At 38.6% G+C, this 11,634-nt stretch overlaps 1 protein-coding gene across 1 annotated transcript; it reads right to left on the bottom strand.

The window, feature by feature from the left end:
* Positions 1–388: 388 nt before the first annotated feature.
* Positions 389–8,791, bottom strand: LOC139307100 (butyrophilin-like protein 1). Its single transcript, XM_070930982.1, has 4 exons — positions 8,639–8,791; positions 7,479–7,802; positions 735–1,020; positions 389–461 (listed from the first exon to the last, which is right to left on the bottom strand). Exons 1-4 carry the CDS (start codon positions 8,736–8,738, stop codon positions 389–391), a joined length of 783 nt encoding a protein of 260 aa, XP_070787083.1. The 5' UTR covers positions 8,739–8,791.
* Between the last annotated feature and the right edge of the window lie 2,843 nt (positions 8,792–11,634).

Genomic DNA, 11,634 nt, shown 5'->3' with positions numbered 1-11,634 from the left:
TTCTGTGCCTCCATGGTATCATATTATCACCAGGAACTATCACTGTATATATTCACAGTCAAAGTCTGGTCCTAGTTGTTAGTTTCACTTCAGTTTCTAGTGAAGAAATAAAAGAATCAAACCTGACCTCCATCTCTGAGTGTCCTCATGTTGTCTGTTATGAGACTCATGTGTGACTTGGCTGCTGTAACTCTGCAGTTTCCCATCGGGATCAATGAAGTCCTCTATCTCTCTATCTAATCTATTCATCTAATCACAGCTAATAAAACCTTCAGACAGCCTCGCTGTATTTTGGTGGCACATGTGACACAATAATTCTTCAATTTCACAACTTCTTTTCTTTTCTCTGGTGGAACAAACATGTCACTGATTCTGACGACTTCCGTCTCTAAATCACCTCGTGAGGTGTTTTCATGCCGATCCTCAGCTTCAGGTTGCAGCAGCCGTTTTTAAATCTGTTCCTGGGTTTGGTGTGAGAGACTGATCAGACTGATCTCAACATTTACTACAAACTCCACTTCTTTCTGTTATTTCCCTCCACAGCGTCTCATTCTTCCTCTCATCTCTGTAGATTCATCAAGTGGAGTCTTTGAAACATTTTCCACATCAGTAGACTTGTCTTTATTCTAATTTGAAACGCTTTGAGATCATTCACTTTGCCTTCAGTCTGAACACACATTCAACTCAAAACTAATAACACATGAATAATCAAAATTCTTTGATGATTAAAATACCACTGACCATTCATAAGCACATAGGTCTCAGCATGAATCTGATGGTTGATCTCCTCCTGAGTAGCAACACAGCGATAGCGGTCGGTCTTGGTCACAGTAGTTTGGAGGATGATGTCGTAGCTGCCTCCTCTTTCTGAGACCTGTGGTTCTTTAGCAGGAAGGATGTTTCCAGCACTGTCCTGCCACTCTACTGTAGGCTTTGGAGAAGCACCTCGAACAACACACTGCAGCAGCGACCAGTCCTTTGTTTCATCAAGTATTGTGACGGATGGCTTTGGAGCTGCACCTGTGAAGATGAAGTGTAAACAGACAACAAGTGACACATCAGTTATAAAGGACAATTACAGGATTATGTATGTATATTGTTCAGCCCTTCTCTGCTTGTAAATGAAGATTAAAGTGTTTAAGAGAGAAGTACAATATAAGCCTCAGTTGCACCTCTCAGTATAATGTAGTCCAGTACAACACCACCTTCAACTATGAGCTCAGTAACAAACATGTAGTTTCATTTACACACAAAGTCAACAACAACTGAACATTATGAACTTCATGAAGGCAGAATTTATAGCAGAGCTGTTGTATTGAATTGCAACAGACTGTACAGGTGTACCTAATAAAGTGACCACTGAGTGTATTTGATCAACAGTCTCATGCTGCCAGAATGGAAAACTGATCACCACAAAGAGGAAGGACAGCATCATCATCTATTTATTCTTTAAACTACACGTTTGTTCAGGTTTTAGAATTTGAATTCATCCATCACACTAAAATCCATAAAAATGTATTTGAGCAACATATAAATTACATTTTGATTGAATATTTTATTTGAACCAAATTAGCCACAAATGAGGAACGAACTATTCCAAAATAAACATGCAAAACACTTTGAGTGTCACTAAAATAACATAAAACCTGTTATGAAATATGAAACTCAGGGTTTTCAAAAGAAAACAAACCTCTTGTGTCATAAATTGTATCAGTGAGAATTTTCTGCTCAACATCTTCGTGCTGCTCAGATCTCATATTCAGGTTTGAGACTCAGATTAAAAACTATTTGGAGGGATTTCCACTTCATGCTACTTTATACTTCTGCTTCACTAAATTTAAGAGGGAAATATTGTACTTTTGACTCCACTACATTTATCAGACAGATATACTTACTAGTTCATTTGATCTCACATACAAAACATATCAGCAACTTATAGAATAAAAGACTTTTTAATAATACTTTAACTTCTTCAAGTATGTTTTAAATACATTTTGTTGATATTTTTACTCCAATGGACTCGAGTAAAGAATCAGAGTACTTCTTCCACACTGACTACTGCCCAGCGACGTGTCCAATCAGAAGACCTCTCATTCAGAATTACTACAAATATAAAATGATAAGTAATGTTAGAAACTTGTAGCTACAACCTGCATGAGATACATGATGATATAGTTTTGTTATTATTTTCACTGATACAGGGTGTGTGTGTGTCTTTGCGTTTCTTATTTTTCATTTAAGGTTATTTATTAACTTCAGAAAACAAACACCTTCGTATTACTTTAGTGCAACAGAAAACACTGTTAAGAGTTCTAATAGAAGCATATTTCAAATAATATTTAAGATTTTGTAGCAGAACAAATGATGCTAAAAGTTGAGGGACGTTCAAACGTTTCCGTTGTGCGTTCAATGATAAACCTTGAAGTGTGTTTACTGAGCTGAGAGACGTCGAGAGCAGAGTTACTGCTTGTTAGCTTGTTGCTTCATTAACTGGAGAAGAAAGTTAAGTTCAACCTGTTTACACTCAGTACTTCTGCTGTCAGGAAGCTGCAGGCAGAATCACACATCTGACTGTAAATCACAGCTGTGTATCGCACTATGCCGCCATCTTGTGTCCTCTGTCTCTACGACCTTACGCTTCAGTCATACGCCACCTGTGATTGGTTCAATCAGCCCACATGCTTTAGTGAGCTGCACACTGTCACATTTAATACAAACCACAAGCCAAATGTGAGTAAATGTGTGAAGTGGTGAACATCTGTGAACTCCTGGTTTCAGGCTCAGACAGAGGAGGATGATTCCTGCCCAGATTTAGAAATCAGAGCGTGAACAGTTTCACTGCTGTTTCATCTCCATTTTCACTTCAAGTCTAAATCTAATGCTGGACTTTAAGTTAGTTCTGCTTGTAATCAACCGACAACCAGCTATTGGAGAAGCAGTGAATGAAGTCACATGACTGCAAACATGTTGGTCATCTGGGACCTTCAGTGTAATGCAAGAGCTGAAGAGAATATTTAGTTATTTTAATCCCACATTTTCCAGTAAACACTGCAATTCCAAAGCCTTTATGTTTCAAATTACAGCTCATCAGTCTATTTTGTTTCACTTGAGGTAAAATAATTCTTCATTTTCGTTACCTTTTTGCACTTGTAGCATGAAAATATCTTTATTCTAATGATTTCAGTCTCTAAATTGTGTTCTTGTCATTTCTATTGTCAGTTGCTCCGGCTATTTATAAATCTATTATTAGGTTTGTGTGTATTTGCTAAGTTCTTAATAACTTTTAATCAGTTTCACACTCGTGATTTATTATAATGGGTTGCACTACTACAATGAAAAGAATGTCTTGACTGATAAAGTCCTTATTACTGTGTAAATCAGTAAACATCTGTAGCGCCGTCCAATCAGAAAGCCATCCACGATGTAAACACAGAAATCATTGCAGCATCAAACTGTTCATAATATAACTTAAAACAAGTCAGCATGCTAACATGCTCACACTGACAATGCTAACATGCTGATGTTTAGCTAAACATAAAGAACAGTTGTTCTGATGGGAATGTCATTAGCTTTGCGAGTATCTGGTCATAAACCAAAGTATCAGACAAACTAAAAATCTGACCTGATGAGGGCGCTAGAGGAAAACTCAGGGAATCACCAGATTCATTATAATTCATCCTGAGGGGAACATGAAGGTCCGAAACACATTTCATGGCCTTCAATCCAATAGTTGTTGAGATATTTCAGACTAGACCGACACACCGACTTTGCCTCCCCTACAAATATTTGTAAAAGTACAGTATACATAGTTGTTGTCTTGGTTTGATTTCTACAGTATATGCATATATACAGAGATTGAGTTATATGTTTATGCAATTTAAAATGACGTTACCTAACGGACATTATTGGGTCACTTAGTCTAACGCATTTATTGCTCATGTTGCGTTGTGTTATGTCATTTAATGATTCTTAACATTAATCACACCAATTTCTTTAACATTCAGGGCAAATTCAGCCAGAGCTACTTCAATATTATAATATTGGTCATTTTCATTGTTGTCACTCTTCATAGTGTGACAGTGGGTGGAGCTCACATGCTATAACTCCACACAAACACAGTTTACATTAGTGTCACGTCAAACATTTTCTATTACCTCTTCAACTATGTTGTATATTCTGTAGCAAGCTGGTTTCGTCATTAGTGGGTGTAAATATTTAACAACAAAGCTCCACTTAAAAACTACTTTGTGTGGTGTGACCCATTTTAATTCAGTGGTGTTTAAATCTCCACGATGTAACAAGTTCAGTTAGAACTCGTCGAGCCAAGTCTGAATTTAGAAGCAGCTGCTGCATCTGGCTACAGGAATCTGATATCAACAAGATGCCACAAAGGGAATGAAAACAGGCAACAGAACAGGCAGCCTGTGGGCCTGAACTACAGGCCTTGTTTTATGTATGCTTTTATCTCAACTTGAAAAGGAGCTCAGAGTTAAGACTGACCTTCAGTCTCTGCAAGGCAGTGAAGAAGTGCTGGTGACAAGAGTGTTTATTCAGTACAAACACCCGAAATACTGACAATATTAGCTAAGATAGCACTGCATCTTAGCTTAGCCAAATGTTAGCTATAGCTGCCTGGGAATGTACACACCGACTGTGCGTGTGCGTGTTTATGATCAAAACATTCACCATGAACTCCACTTCTTTCTGTTATTTCCCTCCACAGCGTCTCATTCTTCCTCTCATCTCTGTAGATTCACCAAGTGGAGTCTCAGAGCTTCAGTGTGAAACATTTTCAACGCTTTGAGCTAATTACCTTTGCATTCAGTCTGAAAACAAACATTTCTGAAAACTAATAACACATGAATAATCAAGATTAAAATACCACTGACCATTCATAAGCACATAGGTCTCAGCATGAATCTGATGGTTGATCTCCTCCTGAGTAGCAACACAGCGATAGCGGTCGGTCTTGGTCACAGTAGTTTGGAGGATGATGTCGTAGCTGCCTCCTCTTTCTGAGACCTGTGGTTCTTTAGCAGGAAGGATGTTTCCAGCACTGTCCTGCCACTCTACTGTAGGCTTTGGAGAAGCACCTCGAACAACACACTGCAGCAGTGACCAGTCCTTTGTTTGATCAAGTGTTGTGATGTATGGTTCTGGAGCTGCACCTGTGAAGATGAAGTGTAAACAGACAACAAGTGACACATCAGTTATAAAGGACAATTACAGGATTATGTATGTATTTTGTTCAGCCCTTCTCTGCTTGTAAATGAAGATTAAAGTGTTTAAGAGAAAAGTACAATAAAAGCCTCAGTTGCACCTCCCTGCATTGTTAGATAGGACATGATATTTAACACTTTTAACTTCCACCAAACGTTTGGTGACTATTTACAAGTGCAAACACTATTTGTGACTCATATGATGACAGAAGCACAGAAACAGTGAAGACGTTTGGACAACACTTGAGTTTTTACACTTTACACATTTGTTATTATATTCTATGAAATAAAATGATTTTAGTATTTGATTATAAAATGATAATTCATTTTTCCTATCTTTAAAAGGGGCATATGGAGTACATGCAGTATCTTATTTTTAATTTGATTTAACTGTATAAAGAGAACAGTTTCTGTATTACTTTAACAGAAAACACTTGAGATCTCTAATAAATATCTAATAAATAAATAAATAAAAATAAAATGTTTAAGACAATTTTGCAGCCGAGCAAGTTGTGCAAAACGTTGAGGGATGTCCAAACTTTTGAAAAGTGCTGCACAGAGAGGTTGTTGCTTTATTTGCTGGAGTAAAATATTTACACATTCTGCTGTAAACAAGCTGCCAGACAAGAGTAGAAATATACACACCAGACTGTTAATTGGTGGTGTACGTTCACACTGTAATCCCATTTTGTGTCCACTATGTCTTGTGACTGTAACATCATACAGCACCTATGATCTGGTGAATTAGCTTACACACGTTAGTGAGCTGAACAGTTTAGCATTTATGACAAACCACAAGCCAAATGTGAGTAAATGTGTGAAGTGTTGAACATCTGTGAACTCCTGGTTTAAGGATCAGACAGAGGAGGATGATTCATGCCCTGATTTAGAAATCAGAATGTGGACAGTCTCCCCATTGTTTTTATTTACATCTTAACTGTAAGTCACAACATAATATTTGATTTGAAGTTAGTTCTGCTTGTAATGAAGCTTTCCTGCAATAAATCCTTCATGAAGCTTGTTGTTGAAACTGTTTAAAAGAGGTGTTCATTCGACTGTATGATCATTTTGGAGGCTGTAGATTACGTTGCTATTGTGTTACATTGCGTTTTACTAACAGGTGTTTCTATTATTTTGTCCACAGAAACACCTGTTTGTATAACACAAAGCAGTTCAACAGCACCACAAACTACATCCTCTGAACTGAAAACTGAGCACCTTCATGAAGGGAGGATTTATTGGAAGACTGCTTTATTAGAAGCAGAACTATATTTAAATCCAGCATTACAACAAGAATTATAAATTAGACTATGTTAGTTTTAGATATGTGTACCATATCACTTGTATTTATTTGAGTGTATTTGGTTTGTAATGTGATTTCCCATGGGGCTGGAAAGCTAAAAGTTCTAAGAACAATGCCTTTATCGATGTTAACATATCATATTAATCATATCATCATCCATAAGATGCACTGACTGATATATTGGATTTGGAACAGGTAGCTTAAATTAAGTATGGGGGATCACAGAGAGTGACCACTGCACATTAAACCCTATTTCTCGCTGTTATAAAACTGTAACAAAGAATTTCTTATAAACCATTTAATGTATAAACTTTTAATATCATCATCAATATCAAATTTTTACAAACCAGATATGTGTTGGTGTATAATGTGTCCACTTATCAGTGATGAGTTACATCACACACGATGATGTAAAGATGAGTGACGTCATCAAAATCAGGACTCACCTGGGATGTTTTCCTCTAATCTGTTCTTTAAGATAAAGCGCTCTGGGTCAGGATCTAAAAGGCAAAACAGAACATAATTATTAGAGTGATTATGTGATATTACCAACATGCCAGACGTGATATTCTGAACAAAACCTGAGACTTTTCCCCATGTTTGCTGAATATCATTTTTCTGAGCTTCATCACTCAGGTGCGTGGGCGGCCTCACCAACACTGTTAATACAACTGACAAAGCTTCAGATACCTGTGGGCTCTCTCCACTGCACAAACAAATACTTTACTATAATATTACTTTCAATATGAATATCAGTAGATGAGCAATACACTGTAAAAAATAAAGTTCAAATCATTACATAACTCTGAATAAAATAAAAGCTTTTTATTTATTATATACGCCTTAATTAATGTTTGACATTAATGAGTTAAGCAGTCTAGAGATGGTATGACAAAGAAATTAAAATGAAAAAATATGAGCATTTTAAAAGTCCCATCAGTCAAACTGTCACTCACCTACAACAAGCTTTATGTGGGATATTTGTTCGTTTGGGAAAGTACAGGTGTAGTTCCCACTGTCAGCCATCTTTGTTTTTTGGACTTTTATGGAGGCGTTGCCGTTCTTCAACTCTTCTTCAAAATGAAAAACCCGACCTTTGAAGAGTTCATCTTGACCTGCTCGGCCCTTATTGTAATGCTTGCCTGCTTCATACAGGAACACCTCCAGACCGTCTTTCTTCCAGTCAAACACCATTTTCTCAATGTTCTTCTTGGTGCTGAAGGAACAGGGTAACATGACATCACTTCCTTCTTCCACGGCCACATTGATGACACTTGGCCCTGAAAGACAAAAACATAAAATCAGATAACACATTTACATGTGTCACCTGAGTCACTCTGAAGCACCAGTTCACAAGCAGTTTGGTCAGCAGTCAGATTTCTGTGGCGACTGAGAGCTCAACACACTTCAGCTCATGAAAACATGTCAAACACACAACACACAAGCTAGAATATAATATAACATCATTAATATAAAATAAAATACTGTGATAGACAGATAATGTAATTCAGTAATAATGAAATGTACAGGTGAACAGGTTGTAGACGGGTATCCATATATAAATATAAATATAAATAAATATATACACGTATACATGTGATAAACCTCTTTTATATACTGAGATGTAAACAGGTGTGACCAGTATTTGTATGTACTGTGCCAGTAGTATAAGTATGCGATGACAGTACTATAAAGTAGTATATAGTGTAATACCCAGACTTTATACTTCATCAGAAACATCAGAGACGTGTTTCAACCAATAATCTGGTTTGACACCAAGAAGCTTTGCTCGGAAACAGCAGCGCATTTCTCTGCAGGACGGAGACGACGCCCCGAACATCGTCCACATCTAAACACTGCGCATGTCTGTTAGACGACTCTAATTAACCAGGAGGAGGCTGCAATTAATGACATCACTGTTTTAATATTGACCTGTGCTGCTGATTATAATATCAAACTGTGTCAATGATCTTTCTGTTAAAATGCAGCTACATGCTGATGCTAACAGCTGCAGCTGCTGCTGTCATCTACCCGCCACTCAGAGACTTCGTACTATTCTGTTTCCAGATGTTTCAGCCATTCAGTCTAATTATCAGTCCGCCATTAGTTTTCTTACCGTTTCCATCAGCAAACGTTGTTCCGGACCGAGTCAGGAGACAGAGACACGCGAGAGGAAGAAGCTTCATCGTTGTTGAAGTCACCGGAACATCAAACATCACTTTAACTTCACTGGAACGTCACTAACGGACATTTACCGACTTCTGGCTGCGTCACCTGCACATCCGAAACACTTTCGGTTTCTCAGCTTCCGCCAGCTGCAACTACAGCGACACTTCCGGCACGACCCTTCACAATAAAAGCGTCACGTCAATTTATATGACTCGTGAAAAGTTCATCTGGCTGAAATCCTGCAGCCGGTTTAGTGTGTGGATATTTCTTCGATAATAACAGACAACAGTGGGTATACTGTACTTTCTATTCACACTCCTCCTGTGATTCAGTGTAAAAGGTCTCCTCATGTTATGATTAATATACAGCTGTAACTGCCCTTCATGAAGCTGTTAGTGGTAAACTATCTCTCTGTGTGTTGTTTGAAATATATCTGCTGTGTTGTTTCAGTCAAAAAGTCTTTATTAAAAACAGCTGTTACAAAACATGGATCATGTTAGAATCCGGCCAACACAGAATCACCACTTTAAAAACGGTCCCAACACACAGTTTGACGTGTTTCATGTTTTATTCAAACGTTTGGATGGAAATGATGAAGCGCTGCCTGAAATGACATGATGCCCTACAAGTGCATCATCAGTTAACAACATAAACAGACATGAACGTTCAGAGAGCGCACAGTTCAAATATCACAGTCAACAGCAGCAAACACTCAGCGTCCAGTTTATTAGGTACACCGAGCTGCAGCTAACGCACTCTGATGCAACAGTCCTGCAGTAAATCCTGCCTGCATTATAAAGACAGGTGTTTCTGTTGTTTCACCTGCCCTCACTGATGTAACTGGGGTGGACAAAATATTAGAAACACCTGTCAGTATAAGGCGATACAGACAAACTGCAGCCTCACGTAGCTGAATCAACTCCTCTCTGAAACTGAACATTACAACCTTCATGAAGGAGGATTTACTGCAGGACTGTTGCATCACACTGCAGCGTTTTAGCTCGGTGTACCTAATAAACTGGACACTGCGTGTACAGTTCAGTGTGTAACTGTACCTGACAGACTCTGGCTCAGCACCTTAACAAATAAAAACAAGCAATACAATAACACAAATATGAAAATAAAAAGTTAAGTCACATTATATTTCACTTCAGCTGAACAATATTCACATTCTTTTACAGACCGACAGCTTTAGTTCAGTGACGTCTAAATGTTTCTTTAATGCCCACGTCTCGCTCAGTCTGGACCTTTAAGAACTACAAGCAGTTTGATCACATTTGGTACATTAACAGCATGTATACAGAGCTTCTGCTCCTCGTTCATCCAGTCACACACACTCACACACCGATGGCAGCGAGCTACCACGCAAGGTGCTGGTCTGACCATCGGGGGCAATTTGGGGTCCAGCGTCTTGCTCAAGGACACTGGGACACGTGGACAGGAGGAGCCGGGGATCCGACCTCCGACCCTGACGGACGACCCGCTAGTATGCTGAGTTTGAAAGGATTTGATGTCACGTGGTCTGGACCATCACAGTCCTCATTCTTCAGGCCTCAGACAGAAGTCACTCGTCTGTCTCCGGCTCATCAAACATGCTGCTGTTGGACTTTAACTCATTACAGGAGAACACAAACAGTAGCTTCCACTCTTCACTAGCTGCCTGAGAGTTTTACAGTTTCACATTTCACAGTGAAGCTCCTGAACACATCACAGAGGTTTTAACCTCTTCTGAGCCGCAGCAGCCTGAAATCCTCAGTCAGGGGTCTCCTGGTCCTTTCAGGTCACCTGATGTGTGACTGGACTTTTTTGGTCAGAGCCTCTTAGCTTTCAACACTTCTATAAAACTCGCTTCTATCTGAACTTTAGTTTAATCGGGTCCTTTTTAACTTGGTCCATTTTAATTCTGCTGTGTCACTTTTATGATGTATTTTCATGACTTGTTCTATTATCCTGCTTTGCTGTCTGATTGTTTCTATATTTTCTTCACAGTTTCTTTGTGTTTCTATGCAGCTCCGTCTGATTCATCCAGCTACTACAGTATAATGTCCTCATCAACAGTCCAGTGGGCCCTTTTATCATCACTTGACTTTGTGAAGTGAAGTGAATCTACGTTGACGACAGTGCAAGAGTAAACATGAGACGCAGAAGATCATCAGAATATAAAAATAAAAGAAGAAGAGTGCAAGAAGTCGTCTTTGTCCTCAACGACATTAAAAACAAGTAAAAGTGTGTTTGGTTGATATTTTGATCTTAAAGCTGCACAAGAGTGGAACTCAGTCACACCAAGTATCAGAGTATTGATTTAATTCTCACTTAATGGAATGATTCATTAATCATCAGTCAGCATTAAAGGCCACTTGCTCTCTTCTGTTGTCACCTGGTTAACTCTGTCTGCTAACAACAAACTACCTTAACAACTCCTGACAGAACCGACCTCATCACCACACTCAGCAGTTACATGTGTGTTGGACCGTTCTGCAAAACAACACATTATTGTTGGAATAATGAATAAAAATGTTCTTTATTCCAACAACATCTGTCCAGGGCGTCTACAGTCTGTTAATGTACAGATGAGGCCAGATGCAGGCCGAGTGAAAAGTCTGCTGGAAGTCAAGTTTCCATCCAAATGAGGCGCAAAGTTCAACAGAACGTCCAGAAAATCAGCAAAGTAATCTGCGTTTCCATCCGCTGCTGTTACAGGAATATTATATTATATTATATTATATTATTATGAGTTGGACACATGGAGATAAACAGCTGGCGGCTCTCATTCTCCACTCGGTGCCATTAAATCATTCCAGATGTCGTTCAAACATCCAACAAGCATGTCGGTCGAAGCGCGCTGAAGCCTTTTTTCTTCGACAGACTTTTGTGTCCCACACTTGGAAACTATTTGTCAGTATTTTGTTTGACCAGATATTGAGAGATAATGACTATATATTG

Source organism: Enoplosus armatus (genome assembly GCF_043641665.1).
Source record: "Enoplosus armatus isolate fEnoArm2 chromosome 3 unlocalized genomic scaffold, fEnoArm2.hap1 SUPER_3_unloc_1, whole genome shotgun sequence".
Classification (NCBI taxonomy): Eukaryota; Metazoa; Chordata; class Actinopteri; order Centrarchiformes; family Enoplosidae; genus Enoplosus; species Enoplosus armatus.
The sequence above is the reverse complement of the archived record's forward strand: the minus strand, read 5'-3'. Positions and strand labels throughout refer to the sequence as shown.

Bases quoted from the DNA above. Each gene is read 5' to 3' on its own strand.
- LOC139307100 (XM_070930982.1), bottom strand. From the start codon at position 8,738: ATGTTTGATGTTCCGGTGACTTCAACAACGATGAAGCTTCTTCCTCTC. The intron at 1,021-7,478 runs GTGAGTGACAGT...TCATCTTCACAG, and splicing joins CCACATAAAGCTTGTTGTAG to GTGCAGCTCCAAAGCCATCC. The intron at 462-734 runs GTATTTTAATCA...CACCAAACCCAG, and splicing joins GTGCTTATGAATGGTCAGTG to GAACAGATTTAAAAACGGCT.